The sequence below is a fragment of the Mustela erminea genome, chromosome 15 (genome assembly GCF_009829155.1).
Source record: "Mustela erminea isolate mMusErm1 chromosome 15, mMusErm1.Pri, whole genome shotgun sequence".
Classification (NCBI taxonomy): Eukaryota; Metazoa; Chordata; class Mammalia; order Carnivora; family Mustelidae; genus Mustela; species Mustela erminea.
The window spans coordinates 59161851-59183544 of NC_045628.1; the positions used below are offsets into that span (position 1 = coordinate 59161851).

At 39.7% G+C, this 21694-nt stretch overlaps 1 protein-coding gene and 1 long non-coding RNA gene across 4 annotated transcripts in view; one reads left to right on the top strand and one right to left on the bottom strand.

Moving 5' to 3' along the window:
* Nucleotides 1-2978: 2978 nt before the first annotated feature.
* Nucleotides 2979-8641, bottom strand: LOC116574324. 2 transcript variants are annotated; one of them, XR_004279215.1, is made up of 3 exons: nt 8628-8641; nt 6441-6474; nt 2979-5290 (listed from the first exon to the last, which is right to left on the bottom strand). It is a non-coding gene; the product is annotated as an uncharacterized LOC116574324 (long non-coding RNA). The 2 variants fall into 2 exon arrangements; XR_004279214.1 differs by lacking the exon at nt 8628-8641 and having other exon boundaries at nt 6441-8476.
* A 6804-nt stretch (nt 8642-15445) lies between these two features.
* RB1 (RB transcriptional corepressor 1) overlaps nt 15446-21694 on the top strand; it is a 157994-nt gene continuing 151745 nt past the window's right edge. The window contains exons 1-2 of one of the 2 annotated variants that reach the window (XM_032315032.1): nt 15446-15831; nt 18528-18654. In XM_032315032.1, coding sequence (XP_032170923.1) covers nt 15659-15831; nt 18528-18654 — 300 coding nt within the window. In that variant the 5' untranslated portion in view covers nt 15446-15658. Of the gene's footprint in view, nt 15832-18527; nt 18655-21694 lie in introns of those variants that run through there. The other variant, XM_032315033.1, reaches the window with a different exon arrangement.

The following is a 21694-nucleotide window of genomic DNA, read 5'->3' on the forward strand; positions in this document are numbered from 1 at the left end:
ACACCATATTAAACCATCTTATATTTGTGAGATACAGCAGCTGAATCATTGCATAGAAGGGAACTTATAGTCTAAAATGCTTACAATTCAAAAGAAATTGCTGATGCTTCTACCTTACAGAGCAAAAGGAAAAAAAGAAGAGTAAATTAATCCAAAGGAAGTTTAAAAAATATGAAAAATCAATAAAATAGAAAGTGTATCAACCAATTAGTTCAGGGAAAATTGGTATAGCCAAAATTTGGTTCTTATAAAAGAACTATGGAGGCAATAGAGCTCTATTTAGACTGATCAAGAAAAAAAAATAATGAAAAAAATTAAAGATTAATACAATAAAATTTTAAATGAGTAAAAAATTCATTGATATAATACACTGTATTATATTATCCTGGAGAGAAAAAAACCACATTATTACCTCAATAGATACAGAAAAAGCATCTGACTAAATCTATTGCCCTTTCATGACAAAAATACTCAACAAATTAGGAATAGAAAGAAAATTCCTCAACCTGATATGGGCTTCTGTGAAAATTCCCCCAGAGAACATGACACTTACCGATAAAAGACTGGATGTGTTCTACTAAGGAACAGAAACAAGACAATGGTGTTTGTTCTCACCACTTCTATTAAACATTGTATTGGAGTTTCTAAACTGGGACTTTAGGCAAGAAAATAAAATAAAAGTCATCCAGATTGGAAAGGAAGAAGTAAAATAATCTCTATTTCAAATGATATGATCTTGTATATTTAAAAAAATATCCCTAGGAAATTCATTAAAAACAATGAACAATCTAAAAATAAAATAAGGAAAACAAGTCCATTTGCAATATATAAAAAAAAATACTTATAAATAAATTTAACTAGATAAGTGTAATATTTAAATATTTTAAAAACTGTAAGACATTGCTTAAAGAAAATAAAGAGGGTGCCTGGGTGGCTCAGTCATTAAGTATCTGCCTTAGGCTCAGGTCACGATCCCAGGGTCCTGGGATGGAGCCCCACATCAGGCTCCCTGCTCAGCGGGAAGCCTGCTTCTCCTTCTCCCACTCCCCTTGCTTGTGCTTCCTTTCTTGCTGTGTCTCTGTCTGTCAAACAAATAAGTAAAATCTTAAAAAAAAAGAAAGAAAGAAAATTAAGAAGGTTCATTAAATGGAAAGACATTTCATGTTTATGTGTCATATGATTATGGCAAACTTAAGATGGAAACACTTCCCAAATAGACCTACATATCAAAGCAATCTCTATTAATATCTCAACTGGCTTTTTTTGCAGACTGAAACTGACAAGCAGATCTAAAATTTATATGTAAATGAAGTTTCAGAATCATCAAAGAATTCTTGAAAAATAAAGAACAAAGTTGGAGCATTCACACTTTCCTACTTTAAAACTTACGGCAGAACTATAGTAATCAAGATAGTGTGGTACTGACATGGATAAACATTTAGATCAGTGGAACAGAACTGAGAGTCCTGAAATAAACCCTCACATTTCTGGTCAGTTGATTTTCAACAAGGGTGCTGAGACAAAATCAATAGAGAAAAACAAAACAAAACATTATTTTCCACAAATGGTGCTGTGGCAGCTAGTATCCATATACAGAATAATGAAGCTGGACCCCTACCTCTTTCCTAGCTAGATAAAAACTAGCTCCTTTGGATCAAAGACCTAAGTGTAAGAACTAAACTACAAAACTCTCAAAGCAAAACAGGATAAAACGTTATGATCTTGCATAGGCCTTGACTATTTTCTTCGCTATGCCACCACAATACAAGCTACAAAACGAAATTAAACTTTTGTGCTATAAGAAACACAGTCAATAGAGTAGAAAGAGAATTTATAGAATAGGAAAAAATGTTTGTGAATCATATATCTAGAACACATGAAGAATACTTACAATTAAAGGAAGCGGTAAAGAACTTGAACAGACGAATAACCAGCAAAGAAATTGACTCCAAAATAAAAAATCTCCCAGCAAGCAGAAGTCCAGGACCATATGGCTTCACAGATGAGTTCCACCAAATATTTAAAGAAGAGTTAATACCTATGCTTCTCAAACTGTTCCAAAAAACAGAAATGGAAGGACAACTTCCAAATTCATTCTATGAGACCTGCATTACCCTGATACCAAAACCAGATAAAGACTCCACTAAAAAAGAGAAGAGAACTACAGACCAATATCTCTGAAGAACATGGATCAAAAATTCTCAATAAAATACCAGCAAACTGGGGGCGCCTGGGTGGCTCAGTGGGTTAAACCACTGCCTTTGGCTCGGGTCATGATCTCAGGGTCCTGGGATCGAGTCCCGCATCGGGCTTTCTGCTCAGCGGGGAGCCTGCTTCCCTCTCTCTCTCTCTGCCTGCCTCTCCGACTACTTGTGATCTCTCTCTGTAAATAAATAAATAAAATCTTAAAAAAAAAAATACCAGCAAACTGAATCCAACAGTACCTTAAAAGAGTCATTCACCAAGATCATGTGAGATTTATTTCTGGGCTTCAAGGGTGGTTTAATATTCAGAAATCAATCAACTTGATACACCACATTAACCAAAGAAAGGATAAGAACCATATGATCCTTTCAATAGATGCAAAAGAAAAAAAAAAAGCATTTGACCAAGTACAACATTCATTCATGATAAAAACCCTTAACAAAGTAGGGTTAGAGGGAACATACCTCAACATAATAAAGGCCATATATGAAAAACCCTCAGCTAACATCCTCAATGAGGAAAAACTGAGAGCTTTTCCTCTATGGTGAGGAATGAGATGGGGAGGTCCACTTATCACCACTGTTATTTGTTATTTAACGGAGTGCTGGAAGTCCTAGGTACTCTAACTTCATTTTGAAATTGAACAGACGAATTTTCATGGTGTTTGCATGGCAATTTATGTCCATCACTTTAATTTAGTCGTGTCTTCGTATTTAAAGTAAATCTCTTATAAATAGCATATTATTATGTCTTGCTTTTTTATCCAGCCTGACTAGTACTGCCTTTCAACTGAAGTGTATTTTCTTTTCAGTTATATCTGCTTCCAGTTTTTTGGAGGTTAGTTACTATAGTGATTATAATATGCAGATCTAATGAATTGATATTAAGAAACTTTACATATAACATAAGAACCTCACAATAGTGATTGTATACATTTTTAAATTATAGATCATATCATTTTTTTATTACCGAACACCATACATAGTACAATTTTACAAACCTAATTTATTGTGTGAAAATAAAATTAATGAGGGGAAACTATCTTTGCATTATTCATCCTTTGCAACCATTTTCTATATGTGTATGCACTTCACTGCTCCTTCTGTGAACTTGGATTCACTCAGTATGAAATACAATTAATTGCTTAGTCTCGAGGGAGCATCTTTCAAGAGGTAATATAAATGACCCTTATCGCAGAACAAACTTATGAGAAGAACAAAGAGAATTTAGATCCCCTTGTCAACATTTTTCCTCATGGAAGTTGAATCCCACACATTTCTGGGTTGTTCATGTGTAAGTACTGGCAGGTCCCGCAGCATCTCATTAGTCTTTTTCCAAAAGAAAAACTCCAGGGCAGGAGGTGAGACATAATATTGTTTGGTTATAAGGTGAGCTAACCATCCAGTTGTGCTAATGTGAAGTCTCTTGCCATAGCAGAACAGCCCACCAGGTGTTGGCTGTCACACGTTGGCTGGGACAAAACAAATGGCTACTAGTCCTGAGGCTGATGAGGCCAAGAGCATTAGAGTACAATGTTTGATAAAATGCATCTTTTTCACCACTCATTTTCATTCATGCTTCCCATTATATTCACCCGTATACTGCAGTGGAAGCACCGATTTTTGTGAGTAGATCATTCCTTCACTTCCTCCCTAAGGGGGAAAGAACAAGTTCATTTCGTCACAGAGTCCTGTTCAAGATGATATCCAGCCACCATCTCTGGAAAGACTTAAGGCAAGAAGGTTAATGACACAAGGTAAAGTCCCTGCTGGTGAAGATAATATTAAGGTCATAATTGAAAGTCTTCATGTCTCTCTCCTCTACTCTTTTGTGCCCTCATGTCAGTCTATCACTGGCCAGTGTCTGTCAGCGGCGGGGAGGGGGGGTAGGGATGGGGGTAGATGTCATGGATGAGGCAGCTCTTTGGCTAAGGACAGTTCTCAGTCAATACTCACAACAGCTGGGGGATGAGTGTGTGAGTAGGTAAAGGACATTTAAGCAAAGCACCAACAGCACCCATCCACTAAAAGGGGTTAATCCTACCTCTATTCTTTTTTCCTTGCCCCCTTATATTCTAGTTGCTGGGGAACATAGTACTATATATTAACTGTTGGTTCAGGGCATATACCATATTGTGGAGGGCATTCCTCAACTTTGCACTGTCTGGAGTATTTGGTTATGGAACAAAATCTGGCTAATACAGATGAGTTACGAGGTTAAGACCATTGGCTCCTGTGTTTGTTGTTTCCTCTCTTTTGTCATAAAAGATATTCTCTGGTCTGAACCATTATTGTGAGAGAAACCATGTCAAAATCTTAGGCTTCCATACATTCTTGAATATTGGTCCTGGCGCTGAGGACAAGGAAGGCAAATTCATGACTAGGTTAGGTACCAGTTCTGATAAGGATGCATTACTGCCTCCCCCAGGGTAGAAGTGTTCCAGTGTAATCAATCTGCTATCAAGTGGCCTACTGGTCTTCTCAAAGAGCAATGGCAATTAAAGGCTCAGTTTTGGTATCTGCAAGTGGCAAGTTGGGAATTCAGCAATGGCCATTAATCTAGCTAGATCAGAATTTTCTGGCCCATGCAATATTTCCATCACTGCCACCATGACGTCTCCATTCATAGATCCTCATGCTTGCTAGTTGATACCACAACACAAGTCATGTCGTTTACCTGGTGCCGGAGAATGCTCTCTTGGGAAATTAACATGAGACACAGAGATACTCTCATCCCCTCAGATCCATTCAAATTTTGTTTTCCAGACCAATCTGTCCCCAATATTTCAATCATTTTTTTTTCAGGTCCTGAATCAATTAGCCAAGCCATTTCACTCTGCCTAGAAGTTCCTGTATATCCATATCTATATCTCAGACCACTTCTTCCTAAGAAGTCAACAATCAAGGGTATTGCTCACAAATCTTCCCAAGGGAAGATTTCCCACCATCACTGTACTGTGGGCACCAGGAGTGCATTTTTTTTTATAACACTTACATCTTGTACCAAGCCAAGTGTAAACCAGGTCCAAGTTCTTTCCTTCTCCATCTGTTGGTCTTAGAGAATCCCCTTAGGCCAAAGGACTGAACTGAGAGAGAAGTGTCAGTGCAAGAGAGGTTGGTGACATAAGAGTTTACATCATTTGTTCACACTTACTCATGACTTCTTAGTCCCTGCTTGCCTGATCCTGGATGTACCATATCCATTGTATAATGGGTTGATGCTGACAGACCTTATAGCTCAGAGAATAATAATCAGCTGGTGACAGGCTGCTTCTATTGCTTAGGCACTTTGTCTCCATTTGGGTCCTAGTAGAACAAACAGCTGATTTTTCAAATAGAGGCTAATTCTCTGTTGCAGAAGGTTTCCTTGCTATAGAACCTTAGGTGTATACCACCTATTGGGGCTCGCTGGAGACTCTATGTGTTACTTATTCACTACAAACACCTCTCATACCATTGGATCTGCTGAATCATACAGCTTAAGTAGCTGGCCAGCTTGTACTGCACTTGGATTTCTTTCCTTTTTCTTTTTTAAAGATTTATTTATTTATTTGAGAGAGAGTACATACAAACAGAGGAGGAAGGAGAAGTAGGCTCCCCGCTGAGTAGGGGGTTCAGTGCAGGACTTGATCCCAGGACCCCCAGATCATGACCTTAGCTGAAGGCAGATGGTTAACCAATTGAGCCATCCAGGTGTCCCCAGCTTGGATTTCATTTAGAGATGTCTCCTACTTTGGCACCCACTTGCTGTCTAAGTCACCTGATAAATGGGCTGGGGATATATTCCCAAAGACAGTATATGCCTTCAAAAACCAAAGAAGTCCACTAAGTGAAGAGTCTCTCTCCTAGTGGCAGGAGGTTATATTTTTACATTAAAGGTGATGTTTCCTGTGTTCCCATAATTTTGGAATGCTAAAAATGTCATTGACGTGGCATGTCCTTGGATTGCCTTAGAGTCTATCTTCCATTCTTCATCATGCATGTTTTACAAGGCCATTTAGACTAATATTCAAAGTGGAATCTACAGACTGCTGCTGGTTGGTTAACTCTTGGTTACTGGTTCTTGCAAGATGAATTATAAAATTGAAAATCTGTGTTTAGAACATTTTATAGCAGTTGACATTGCTGTGACATCCAAGTACATGATCAGAAGCCTCATCTCATTAAACAAGGTATTGATCATTTTAGCAACTGTCAAACTTGTGTGGTGATTCACATGTGCAGCAAGGTACTTACCAGTCAAATTCAGTGGTGATTTCCAAAAATACCACTGCAAGACATATTGGAAAAACAAACAAACAAACAAACAACAAACAAACAAAACTATGAGAAGCAATGATTTGGAGTACTTGGCCCTTTGTGCCCACTAGGACAGAGAACAGATGGGTTAAAATAGCCCTGAGGCAACTGCCTCTCTAAAGACAAAGTGCTTTTGATCCTTTCTAATGATAGAAATTCGGAAAAGCACATTAACCAGTTAATACCTATATACCAATGCCAAATCTATGTTGATCTGATCTAATGAACAGACTACATGTAGTATGGAAGCTTCTACTGGGGCTTAATTTATGGTGGTCTACTATCACCTGCCACAATCCCATTTTTGTAAGGGTTAGATAGGAGAGTTGGTTGAATAGAGATATAAAAGAAACCACAAACTCTGCATCCTTTAAATATTTGATAGTGGTATAAGTCTTTGCATTTCTTCCTAAGATGCTGTCATGCTTCTGAATTACTAACCTGACTGAGGGTAATAGTGGCAGTTTTAACACCCTCTATATGGTCCATCCTACATAATGGCAATTGCTCCACAGGTCAGGGGACCAACATGAGGATTTTACCATCTGTTAAGGTCATCTGTCCTAATTATACAATCATTGATTTAACCACAGAATGTGTTCATAGACCTACTGGACTCACAATAAGTTGAAGTTGAGGCAAAACTTCACTGGTTTCCATTCTAATTAGAGAAATATGGTGGTGTCAGTGACAGTTTGGACACTGTATCTAACAATTCTTTTTTTTTTTTTTTAAGATTTTATTCATTTATTTGAGAGAGAGAGAGAGAGCGCTTGAGAGAGATCAGGAAGTGGGGGCGGGAGCACAGAGGGAGAAGCAAACTCCCCAATGAACAGGGAGCCTGATGCAGGACTCAATCCCAGGGCCCTGGGATCATGACTTGAGTCAAAGGCAGACACTTAACTGAGCCACCCAGGTGCCCTGTATCTAACAATCCTTGAAGACTCTGAGCATTTCCTTTTTTCCAGTGCACAGTTACCCCGGCTAATGGCCACACATCCTTTTGGAGAGCCACTTGCTTCAACAGTCTTTGCATGATTTACAGGCAAGAGAAGACTCTTTTCCTCTGGCAAAGTGGAGGTGCTGATTCCGCCAGCCAGAGGGTTCAGGTTACTGATGGGTTGGAGCCAGTTCATACCAGCTTATAGGAGCCAATTGTGGGCATCACTTTTTAATTCTGTGTTCAGTGACATTATGTTGGTAGTCTGAAAGCGACTAAGGTGGGAGTGTTTATTCAATAGAAATTGGCTAATGCTACAAATCATGGTCCTTCCCTGCCAACCCCTCCCCTGAGAACTGGCTGCTAATCTTTTCCAGTATTCCACAGGTTCAGGGGAGAATTAGGAGATTCAATATTCTCAGACTCATCCATACAAATATTCCATCCTGGGTCTTAGATCACTTTGCTCCTTCAGGGACCAGATGTGGACATAGGAGACCTTGTAAATCTATGCATTTTGTTGCTTTTTCAGCTCTGCTGTCTTTACAATCAGATTCTGGGCCTGATTTTTAGTATAGTTTGCTCTAAGCTACAGGAAATCAGTCTTTTCCTTATTTTTTTTATTGAAGTACAGTTAACACACAATATTACATTAGTTTCAAGTGTATGACATAGTGATTTGACAGTTCTATACATTATGCAATGCTCACCATAAATGTAGTTACCATCTGTCACCATTCAACATAATTACAACAATACTGACTACATTCCCTATGCTGTACTTTTCATCCCTGACTTATTTATTTCATAACTGGAAAGTCCGTATCTCTTAATCCCCTTCACCTATGTTGCCATCACCCCACACCTCTCCCCTTGGGCAATAACTAGTTTGCTATCTATATTTATGAGTCTGTTTTTTGTTTGTTTGTTTGTTTTGTGTTCTAGATTCCCAAAGAAAAAGGTTTCAGGGTTTTCTATGCTGTACAAAGAAAACCCTAAAGACCTCACCAAAAAAACTATTAGAACTGACAAATGAATTCAGTAAAATTATGGGACACAAAATTAATATACAGAAATCTGTTGTTTCTATACACTAATAATGAACTAGCAGAAAGAGAAATTAACAAAACAATCCCATTTACAATTGTATCGAAAAAAAAAAAAATACCTACGAATGAACTTACCAAAGAGGTGAAAGACTTGCTGCATCTGAGACACTGATGAAAGACCAAATAAACAATTGGAAAAGATGTACTATGCTCATGGATTGGAAGAATTAATATTGTTAAAATGTCCATGCTATCCAAAGCAATCTACAGATTTAATGTAATCTCTGTCAAAATACCAGTAGTATTTTTCACAGAATTAAAACAAATAATCTAAAATGTGTATGAACCCAGAAAAGACTTCAGATAGCCAAAGCAATCTTGAGAAAGAAGAACAAAGCTGGAGGTATCACAATCTCAGATTTCAAGCTACACTATAAAGCTATAGTAATGAAAATAATTTGGTACTGGCACAAAAATAGATCACTGGAACAGAACAGAAAGGCCAGTAATAAACCTATATGGTCAATTACCTGTGCCATTTAATGGTCAATTAATCTACAATTTATATGGTCAATTAATCTACAACAAAGGAAGAAAGTATATACAATGGGTAAAAGTCTCTTTAATAAATGGTACTGGTAAAACTGGAAAGCTACATTCTCCCCCCGCCCCCCAAAAAAGGTTGAACTGAATCACCTTCTTAAACCATACTCAAAAATAAACTCAAGGGGCACCTGGGTGGCTCAGTGGGTTAGAGCCTCTGCCTTCGGCTCAGGTCATGATCCCAGGGTCCTGGGATTGAGACCCACATCCGGCTCTCTGCTCACCTGGGAGACTGCTTCCCTCCCTCTCTCTCTGCCTGCCTCTCTGCCTACTTGAGATCTCTGTCTGCCAAATAAATAAATAAAATCTTAAAAAAAAAAACCTCAAAATGCAGTAAAACCTAAATATAAGACCTGAAACTGTCAAACTCCGAGATGAAAATCATAGGTAGTAATCTCTTGGATAGTGGCCTTAGCAACATTTTTCTGGATATGTCTCCCTGGGCAAGAAAGACAAAAGCAAAAATAATTTACATCAAAATCACAATCTTTTAAAAAAACTGCCAATGGAAGACTTCTGCCTTTCTCAGCATGCCTTAAGGTGACAGTTGCCTGCCCTGAGGTATCATTTTCTTTTACAAAGGGTACATTTCCGGTAACAGAATCTACCCCAATCCCTACAGTTATTATCCCCATACTGCTCAAGCATCACAGCCACGACACATTCCAATGTTCCACCTTCTACGTGCACGGCATCCTGATTAGCACAGGTGGGAAGCCTCAGTAGTTATGATACCACTGTGTGGCCCCACTTACTACCCACATACCATGCTTTGTTTTTATTGCCATAAGACCAGTGATTAAGCCAACTCTAATATCTCATCCTGAATGTCTTCAGGACACTTTGGAGTCAAGTGTTTTAGCTTGGATTCTCTAGAAAATACAGACTGAATGCAATTTGAGAGAAATAGGAGTGAAGGTAAAGGGGAGTGGGCAGGGAAGGAGGCGAAACTAATACAATGATATCATTCCAAACTGGCACCACTTGGTATCAAGGCCATTTGATTGCTCAGCGTCATGGGTACATGCTAGGTATGAGGACACCCTAGCTAGCAGAACAAATATAGATCTATTCTCAAGGACATGGCTGGCAGGTGAGCTATGCAGTTCTATAAGACTCCATTTAGAAAGGCATTGAGCTTGGTTTAATGTTCCACACTCACTATCTTGAAAATCTCAATAATTTGTGAAAAACGGGCCTTGCATTTTCATTTTTCATTTTGTGACTAGCAAATTATGTTATCTGGTCCTGCTAATGTAAATTATAGTTTAGTAGGGGAACCAATCTATAGTCTCTCTCCTGAGGAATGTGAATTAGTGACATGGAGAGGGGATCATTGTGGCAGGAATTATAAAGAGATGAAAACTAACAATGTTCACAGAGGCAGGAAGTATGGGAGTCAGCTAGTGGATGGATGATAAGGTACAGGAGTGTAGCAGGAGGGACTCTTTATTTTTTAGTTTTTTGTCTCTTTTACTCCTCCCCTAAACTAATCAATAATCCTAAATAATTAAGGTAAACAAAATGGATCTCTGTTTCTTGAAATCTGAAAGAATCTAAGAGCATACACATATGGGGGTGATTTAAATCGTGGAAATAAAATACAAATGGAGAAGAGAAGTGAGGACCTCTTAGACCAGTGTTATCTCACACTATCTGTGAAGGGCCTTTCCTTTCTTTTTAATTTCATGAATTGATACTTCTGAAAAATGAAACTTTTTTTTTCAATTTTATTTATTTATTTAACAGAGAGAGATCACAAGTAGGCAGAGAGGCAGGCAGAGAGAGAGGGGGAAGCAGGCTCCCTGCTAGGCAGAGAGCCCTATGCGGGGCTTGATCCCAGGACCCTGGGATCATGACCTGAGCTGAAAGCAGAGGCTTTAACCCACTGAGCCACCCAGGTGCCCCTGAAAAATGAAACTTTTAAAAATACTTTAAAATGAAATGAAAATTAGAAAGGCACACCAATTACAGACTCACATTTTAAGTATTTTAAGCAGATACAAAATTACATTTCAAAAAACATAGAACAAAGTATTACATAGCATTAAAGAAAAAACTATAAAAAACTACTTTTTTCACTGTTAAGTGTGCATATAGGTGATTAATATAAAGAGTTACTAATACATGGTTAGTTTTTAAATAATCCCATAGTCAAAAATCAAAAAGCTGGTAGTGAAGGAGTAATTTCCCATATTAAATGCTATATTTAATATTTAAAATTTGTCAGTAGTTACAGATTTTAACACAAATGAAAATGTTTCTTGCCTGTTAAATTATCTTAGCTAGGTTAGAGTGCCGACAATGCCTCTAGCAGGAGATACTGTATATCTAAGCTGTTTTTATGTTTTACTCAGTAACACTCATAGTAGAGAAATTAGTCTCTCCAGGATATGTTTAAGGGAATGGAAGTGATTGGAAGACAATTTCAGCAAGCTGAGGACATTCACTTTTAATTTTTATCCAAAATAGAACAAATACTGTTTTAGTTTCAAAATTCATCTTCCTTATCAGTAATAGTACTGGTTTTTCTTATCAGTTCTAAAAATGTGTCCTATTAAGTTAGAGTTGCATTTAAAGTATACTTCAATTAAAGAAATGGATTCTGGGGGCACTTGGGTGGCTCAGCGCTTTAAGCCTCTGCCTTTGGCTCAGGTCATGGTCTCAGGGTCCTGGGATCAAGACCCACATGGAGCACTCTGCTCAGTGGAGAGCCTGCTCCGCCCCCCCCCGCACCCCCCCCCCCCCCCCCCCCCGCCTGCCTCTCTGCCTGCTTGTGCTCTCTCTCTCTTTGTCAAATAAATAAATAAATATTAAAAAAAAAAAAAGAAATGGATTCTGGATCCATGAATTCCCTATGTGTGGAGATTTTTTTATGGAAAATAAAAATGCTACATGTTTTATCAAACTCACAATTAGTTTTCTTATATTTTATATATGAATGCTGATGAATTTTGATGTCTGATGCTTCATCAGACAATTATGATTTTAGTACTTTACTGTGAGTTTTGGCTATGGACTCAGTAGAAGGGGGATGCTACTTCCGAGCAAAAATAGTAAAAACACTTGGATCTTTAATTCTTTAGAATCACTTCTCTGGCCATTGTTTGGGTTGCTACTACTATTACTAACATAGTACTGACATGTGTCTTTTCTTGACAACAGGACAGTAAGGTTTATTTCATCACCTATAATTTAGGGCTAGAAACAAATGACACAAATTTAACTTCCCTAATATAGCTATGAATTTCAAAAACCAGGCTTGATTAAAAATTAAAATGACTGTAAATATAACAAGTTAGAAAAGTAAACAAATATTTACACTTTCACAGATTTGTATTCACTTTGGGGTTACAGTTAATGAACTAACTTTAAAATTTTATTCCTTATAACGTGGTCCTACTGCACAGACCAAGGACACAGCTATGCCACCTACAATCACACAAGTTGCAAAACACCTGAACTGTTCCATATTCTGTTTAATGAGAGGTGTTCAAAGATCATGTGCCTGGATATAGCTGAAATATTAAATTGCTGAAAATGCTGCTAAGCACTTACTCTTAATTTCTGTGCTCATTTCCTTGTAGATGAGACATAAGCAAACTGGCAGTGGTCCAAGGAACACACGTTGAGTCATGCTGCTCTAGGGAAACTGCACTGAAGACAGGGAGAAAACCAGGGAGGAGTTTATAAAGGAACAGAAGGGAGGAGGAAAAAAAGCGACCGCGGATTTATGGAAGACTAGGGAAGTTTTAAGAAAGAGGATGTGGTTAACTGTGTTAACTGCAAGAAAGGTCAAGTAGAGTGAACATCAGAAAACAGTCACTGAATGAACAAGTAGGACATAGGTAACCAGAGAAGCTGTTGGCCTGGGCGTTTGGAGGTACCTTCAGGCCCGGCTCAGCAGGGGCGTGGGTGTCATCCACCTTCCGGAAAGGAAAGGAAGGGCTGGGTGGTGGCCGCCACTGAGCCGGGGCTGGGCCTAAGGGGAGAGCTGGTGCCATCAGAGCTGCCCGGCTGGCTTGGAACCCGAGGGCCCACCAACTAACTGCGTTTACACGACTTCAGTGTTGAACCCCGATTATAATGTCTGTGATTTCACTGTTGGAGGAAGATCGGGAAAAGAATCTTTTAATAATCTGTAGAATTTCTAATATTTCTTTGGTTGTGCAACAGAAAGCTGTGTGTGTGTGTGGGGGGATATAAAACTTCTGATCGACCCAATTGTTCCTGAGTTATGTGTAAGGGTTTTAAATGTAGTGGAGTACATAGTTAAATTAATCCATGATAACGACACACATCCTTTTATAAATTGAGAAATCTCTCTTTGATTTATCACAATTGTGGCAAATCCAGAGGTTGATAACCTGAGTTTAAAGAAAGTCATATCTACATACAGAGTTTACTTCAGTTTCCAGAATTTTCCTCTGCTCTTCTGGCCTCTCTACTTTTAGCAAACAAGCATTTACTGCGTGGCTAACACTTCTGGCTACTATATGTCTACAACGATGCCTAATATTTGGTCTCCACCCTGAAAGGGCTCATTGGACGAATATTATCAGTCATAATGCTTTCTGGTGTAAACAACTGAAAACTCCAGCTCAGTTGAGGTCACCTCCATCATTGGTCAAATCAGAACTGATTTGTCACAGAGGATGCAGATGTTTTGGTATTACTTACTGTAACATCATTAACATTTCTGCCTTATCCTCAGGTCAGCTTGTCTTAAGTCACAATGGCCAGAGTAATTGCTTCAGTGTCACATTCTCATGATAACAGTTAAAGGAAGAAGAACTGTGTCATCTCTGTATCTCATTTATCAGGCTGCCAGCAGACAATCTTTGATCTTGCAAAACTGCATCCTGAGCTCCTGCCTACACTAATCCCTGGCAAGGTGAAGAGGATTATCACTTTGATGCTATTCATTCTTTGCAGCTGGGGCTGGGTTTGGGCCCTACTTCCTGACAAACTTTGGGCCCCCAAGAGATGGTTTCTGAACGTAGGACAGACTGGCTGTTGAGTAGGCCAATGACAGCCAACCCTTTTCTCATCCTGACATATATATCATGGTATATACAGAAAATGGTAATCCATTGTACAACTGGCCAAGATAAACCCAAGAAGTTTGCAGCCCCGACTTGACTGAAGGGTCCTGCTGCCTCAACCCTGGTCAGCTATTCCAAGGATGAGGGGGTTCACATCAGAACACAGCTATGTTTTATTCACAGTGCCTCAAGTGGCAAGTTCTGACTGGGCAATCCACTGGGTCTGCCGAAGAGAGAAAAACACGTTTTCACACTAGACAATCTATTATTATAGTAAATGTCATGAGAGAAGAGACACAGCTTCTAAACCAATGTTGGATGGTGTTAAGCTCTTCCAGCAAGCTCTTCTCAGAGGTCTTTGTGTCTTTGCGCATGCTCTTTTCTTGGTGCATTCTTTTTTTTTTTTTTAAGATTTTATTTATTCATTTCTCTCTCTCTCTCTCTCTCTCTCACACACACACACACACACACACACACACACAGAGCACAAGCAACGGGGAGATGCAGGCAGAGGGAGAAGCAGGCTCCCCGCGGAGTAGTGAGCACTACGGGAGGGGGGCGGGGCGGTGTGTGTGTGGGGGGGGCTCTATCCTAGGACCCAGGGTTAAGATAGGTAAAATGGCCAGCACAATCCCTGGTACATAGCAAGGCAAACTTGCTATGTACATACCTGGCAAAGTTCTATTCAGGAGCCACGGCTTCTCTGAAGTTGTCCCTTAGACATTTCGACGGTGCTTCCCCTTTTTACAACGCTATTAAAACATTTATCAACACTATAATTTTTTCTGTACCCACTCCCCCACTCCCCTTCTGTAAACAGTGACCCTAAACGGCTAGTAATTGTTCTACACCTTGTATCTCCCAGTGATCGTCAAAATTCACTTTTTACGAGGTGTTCCACGAACGTTTGTTTTTGTTTTGGCCGATTCTGCCTAACGGATTGGGCGGGAGGAGCGTGGTGGCGAGGGAGGGCGCCGCCCACGGAGGGAGAGGGGCGTGCCCGCCCAGGGTGCACACGCTTGATATTCCCGGCGGGGCCCGAGTGGCGGCCCCAGATCAGCCCACAGATAATAATGGGGCCCAATCTCACCCCCCAGACTGTGCGGTGCCCCGTTACCGGCACCCAGGCCTGAAGAGGAGAGTTTCGAGTAGAGACACGTCCAGGCGGCGGCGGCTGCCGCAGGGAGGCTGTCTCGGCCCAGGCCGGGGGTCCACGCCCAGCCCGGCCGACCTCGCGCCCCCGCCCAGCGCACCGCTCCGCGCCCCGGTTCCCTCCCGACGCCGGCGGGCCCGGGAGCTTCGCGGACGTGACGCCGGGGGCGGAAGTGACGTTTTCCCGCGGTTGGACGCGGCGCTCGGTTGCCGGGCGGGGGAGGGCTCGTCCGGTTTTTCTCAGGGGACGTTCAAATTATTTTTGTAACGGGAGTCAGGAGAGGACGGGGCGTGCCCCGACGTGCGCGCGTCCTCCTTTCCCGGCCCTTCGCCACCAGTCACTGGCTCCTGCCCTGGGGGGGAGTCATGCCGCCCAAAACCCCCCGGAGAGCAGCAGCAGCAGCAGCCGCCGCCGCTGCCGCCGCCGCCGCCGCCGCCGCCGCCGCAGCGGCCGCCGAACCCCCACCGCCGCCGCCGCCGCCGCCTCCTGAGGAGGACCCCGAGCAGGACAGTGGCCCCGAGGACCTGCCTCTGCCCAGGTAACCGAGCAGAACCCCGGCGGCCGCGGCTAGAGAAGGGCGCCCCGAGAGTGCGTCCGGGCTGGCGCCCCGGCGTCTAGGCGGGGGCGCGTCTCCGCCGGCGGCCGCGTCCGAGCGAGAGGAGGGTGCTCCGGTGTCCCCCACCACCGCGGAGCGCCTGGAGGAGGGTGACAGGGGTCTGGGTTCGGGAGCGAGGAGAGGGAAGCCGGGGAGGGTCTGGGCTCCAGCTTGACAGGTGTCGGGCGGGTGGGGCTCGGGTCCCTGAGCAAAGTGACAGGTGCCGCCTTTCCTCCTCTAGGCGGAAAGGCTTGCAGGCGGCGGGTGATTTCGAGGCCCCATCAAAGGCAAAAAAAGAAAAACGACTGACTAGTGTCTGATGGAGAGTTTGTCTCCTGTTGAGATTTGTAGTTTTTCGGTGGCCGTTTGACTTTCTGTTTTGGTCTACTGCGATGCAACAGCTGGAAGTGTTTTCCTCTGGGCGTGCACTGCATCCGAAGCCCCGGGCAGAGAGAGGCCAGCCAGGAAAGCCATCGGACGTGAAGTGCAGGGTCCTGCCTGTCAGTTGCCCCCAGGGTATTCGGCTGAGGTGTTTTGTGGCGCTCTCTTTTAACAGTGCTTTGGGGATTCAGAACCATCCGTAGTTACTGGAGGAACATAACTTTTGAGAGGAACTGGTGTATGGGGAAAAGTTTTGTAACTTAAAAGTTTCTCAACTTTTTCTTTTATCCCCATTGTATAAAACTCTTGTATATTATTAATCTTCAGCATTTTTCATTTTTGCTTTCATTTTGCCTTTGAGCCAGGAAACAACTTTGTGTCCTCTCGTTTTGTTTTGTTTGGGTACAAAGTTAGTGATGGTCTTGTGCTCACATGACACAACCCCCCCCCCCCCACCCCTCCACAAGTGGTATCTAAATTTAGGCGAGTCCATGATAATGCAGTAGAACATGACAAGGGGGTATTTATTCCATTGCAACATTCTATTTTTCTTGATTGCGATACTTTTTATGGTTAAGAAGCTAAGATTAAAAGAGTATGATTGCCGTTATTATTGTCCACACTGGTTCTACTTTGAGACTACATATCGATTTCGGGGAAATGGGATTCATTTCTGTCCTTCACCACTTCCTCCCCTGTTCTAGCGCATTACCAAGCCCTGTTCTTTCAACTTGCCAGACACTAACAGAGTTCAGACAAATTGTAAAAAATTGGAATGATCTTTGGGATGGCCTGTGAAAGGCTATTAAAAATACATATATTTAAATGGGTTGTCTTGTGGATTAGTTAAAAATTGCACTCACTTAAAAAAAAATGTCTAGGATGTTCTGGGAGAAGACAAATTTAATTTCAGATTAAACTGTGATGTATCCAATACTTGAAAGTTTTCATTTGGAAAAAGCACTAAATCTACTCTGAAGAATTCCATCTTATCCAATTATTATAAGGTAACCAGAAATACTGAAATTTTGGCCATCACCTGAGAAAAGAATGCCTTTCTTCCCCACCCCAACATTATGTTATTTACTTGTAAATGATGGAACTATCAAAAAATCTCCTGTAGGTCAAAAACCGTACAAGATACCCTCTACTCTTCATTATTCATACCCACAAAAGATTTCACTAGTATGGGCAATTGAACTCTGTAAATTAGCTGCTTAGCAGGAGTAAAAACTAGTGCCTGGTGGTCCAAAGCCTAGCACTTGCTTAGGGATGGATTCAGGGCCCACTCCACCTGCACTTTCAATGACAGAGTTTCTACCTTGACAGCTGAGATCTTTTTTCTTTTGCATTGTATCTGGCCTAAGTGGTGAAGTTGGAAGGAAAACCTTCACTAGGAACAGGGTTTCACCTTCATTGTTGACATAATCAAAAGTTAATTATATTTTGAAGGAGGGTTGGCAGTCTGCAATAGTGGTCAAGGTCATGGATTATGGAGTTAAACTGTGGGTTTCCCACTTACTGGCCATGACCTCGAGTGAGTACTTAAGCTTCTCTGATTTGGTACTTATTTATAAAACAAGGGTATAAGAATACTTATCTAATAGGCTGATGTACAAATTTCACTGAAACTATGCATCTAAGGTACTTTGTACAGACAGGGTCAGAGTAAATACTCAAAAATTACTCAGTATTCCTCATATTATTACTATTAGGTGTGAAATAGACATTAAATGAATGAAAAAGAATTAGCCAACAAGAAATTATTGACTACCTGTCCTGGGTAAGGAGGACCAAAGGGAAAATCTGATATAAGCATAGCAGTAATTTATATTAAGTTAATCATCATGTGAGACATTGATAAGTTGTAGACTGCATTTTAGCAAACTCACTGATACTAAATTGAATCTGTAATGTTATATATGGGCTTTCTTCTTTTTGCTGTTATTGTCATCCCAATTTTCCTATACAGCTTTAGCTATCATACTTTTACAAAGCTATTTTGCTGTTCTGAACCGTATGTGATTCACCAGGCCAGAAACATCTTTCACTGTGTTGTATTTTTGTTGGAAAGATTTTGAGAAAGATAAACATGTTTAAATTCTACCTGTAATTTTTTTCAAAGATAAATAAGATTTTAAAGTATTTATTAATGCTTTTTTCAGGACAGCACTGTTATACACAAACCATTGAAAGAAATGTTTAATCCGTTTGATTTGTAAGTCTGTCCCTATTACATGTCTGTTTTTATCTGGTAGTCTCGTATTGGAAGAAACCGAAGAACCTGATTTTACTGCATTATGTCAGAAATTAAAGATACCAGATCATGTCAAAGAAAGAGCTTGGTTAACTTGGGAGAAAGTTTCATCTGTGGATGGAGTATTGGTAAGGATTTCTTTAACATTTTTTGAAAAAAAGTTTTCTCATTATTTATTTATTTATTTTTAAAAAGAATTTTTTAAAAAATTAATTATGTTAGAGGGAGAGAGAGAAAGAGCCTGAGCACAGGGAGGGGCAGAGGGTGAGAGAGACAGAGAATCTTAAGCAAACTCTGCTGAGCACAGAGCCCAATACAGGGCTCAATCTGAGGACCCTGAGATCTTGACCTGAGCCAAAACCCAAGAGTTGGGTGCTCAATCAACTGAGCCACCCAGGTGCCCTCCAAATTTTCTCATTTAAAAAATAATTTTGAATTACTCTAGATAATTTGAAAAACATAAAGAAAAGAAAAGCAAATAATAATTTTGTTACCTAGAGGTAAATAATGTACATCTGATATAGCATTAAAAATTTTTTAAAATCTCCACATGTAAACCCCCCAAAGTATTTTACAGTTTTTTTTTTAATTTATTAATTTGACAGTCAGAGAGATCTGTCAAATTAAGCAGAGATCTGTCAGAGTAAGCAGAGAGGCAGGCAGAGAGAGAGGAAGGGAAGCTGGTTCCCCACTGAGCAGAGAACCGGATGTGGGGCTCATCCCAGGAACCCAGGATCATGACCTGAGCTGAAGACAGAGGCTTTAACCCACTGAGCCACACAGATGCCCCCAAAGTATTTTAAAGCAAATCTTAGCTATCATATTTTATTCATACATCCTTCACTCGGATACAAAGACTTTTTATAAAACAAAGCCATACCTTATAATTTTTAATATCTTATAATATGTAGTGTTTAAAATTCCTGATTGTTTCAGAATTAGTTTTGTTAGAATGTAGAATCTTTGATAGCTTTGGAACATTTCTTTCCTTTTTTTCTTTACATAAGTATATGTGTGTATATGTAATATTACTACTACTAATAGCACCAGGAAACAATTACTAGGGCTTTATATGTACTGGGGGATATTATAAGCACTTAAAAAATAACTCATTCAACAATCCATTGAGATATGAAACAAAAAGTCTTTATTTTACATGTAAAATATAAAATCTTGATTATTTTTTAGAAGATACTGAAATAGAGTGAGGTTAGGTAACTCAATCAAGGTCCCTGGTTCGGTCATTTAAAACAGATTTGGGATCATACATGTAACTTGATGTAACTATAGTTACATGTAATAATTTTGTATCTTGTTTTAAAATTTTTTAAACATATCATGAGTATTTTATTATGTTACTGAATTTTTTGGTATTTGATAATGTTTCAATGGTACTATAATATTTTATACATTAGATATATTTTAATTTGCCAAAAATCTTACTATTATTGGACATTTTTTCACCACGACTTTTTGACACTATAAAATGATGTGATAAACATCTCTATTAATAAGAATAATGCCTGGCACAAGGTAAGTCCTTGATAGTTTGTTAAATAAATTAATGAATGAATCTGATTTTTGGAATACATTTTTACAAGCTGAATTACTGAGTCAACAGCTATGAACATTTATAAATCTTTTGGTAATTATTGATAAATTGCACTCCAGACAGACACTTTTAATAAATTTACTTTCTTATTAACATTAGCACTATACTATTGTACATGTCTGTCTGTTTTTACTGATCAGATTAACACAGCAAAATATGTTAATGTACCTCCCATGAAAATGTTTAAAACCATTAAAAAAATTCTGGCATCTTAGTCCATTTGGGCTATTTTAACAAAATACCAGACTGGGTGGCTTATAAACAACAGAAGTTTGTTTCTTACAGTTCAGGGGGCTGGAAAGTCCAAGATCATGGTGCTGGCAGATTCTGTGTCCCTGTGAGGGCTCGCTTCCTCCTTCATAGGTAGCATCTTGTCGTTAGCTTTACAAGTTGGAAGGGGTGGGAGCTTTTTCAGGCCTCTTTTATAAGGACACCAGTCCCATTCATGAGGACAGAGCCCTCGTGACCTAATCACTTCCTAAAGGCCACAACTCCTAATACCTTTACAATGGGCATTAGGTTTTAAGCATATGTATTTTGGGGGCACAAGCATTCAGTACATAGACTCTGGTAATAAAAAACAGAAAATGAATCCAATTTCAAAGGCCTGAACATAATCTCGAACTCCTTACTTAAAACGAGAGGAATACTGAAGGATCTTGGATGAATGACTTTAGTATTATCTTCCCAAAGTATCTAATGTATACTTGCACTGATTCGGGTACTTCATGTTCAGACCTGTTTTTGTGCATATGCAGTTAGAGGGAGTCATAGCTCCTTCACCTCTTGCTCACAGATGCTAGGCTTTTAGTTTTCAGAAAGTTGGGAAGGAGTTGTAGATTATAGAGAGTGTTGGTGAATACGGGTAGTTTCCAGTTTATGAGTGGGTTATGTTCTTGATCTCTTTGTAAGTACAATATGGTAGTTAGGGTTCCAGGCTGATTAATACAAAACTGTTTTTGTACTGAACTATAATTTATATTATACTGAACTATATATTATACTGAATTATATTATATATAGTATATTAATATATATTATTATATAATAGTATGTATTATATATTTATATTATACTGAATTATATTTGAATGATAATTTATAGTTTTCCTTGGTTGTGGAGGCCGTTTAAGGCTTCAGACTAGACTACAAGTATGAATAAATGTTACTACTTTCTTATTCTATGCTTTTATCTTGGCTTTGTCCTTACCTTCCATAGGAACTGGCACAGTTTAAATCTTATTTCCTAATGGAGCTCATGATGGGACTAGGGGATGTGAATTCATTCTTGGTTGTGTGCTGGAGGAAGAAAAGGAAGGAATTACATGTTACCTTTGGGATATTGGGTACTTTTTTTTTTTGCAGGATATGGTATTGTCCTGTTATAATTACCAGAATGTTTATCTAGAAATATTATTTTAAGTGATATTTAAGTTTTTGAGGATTGGCCTGAGAATTTAACCTCTGATTATACAATCATTCCTAAGGGAGAATGTGACAGCTTGTGCAGAGAAGTGAATGTTATGACAAAATGAACTCATTTCTGATGCAGCTATT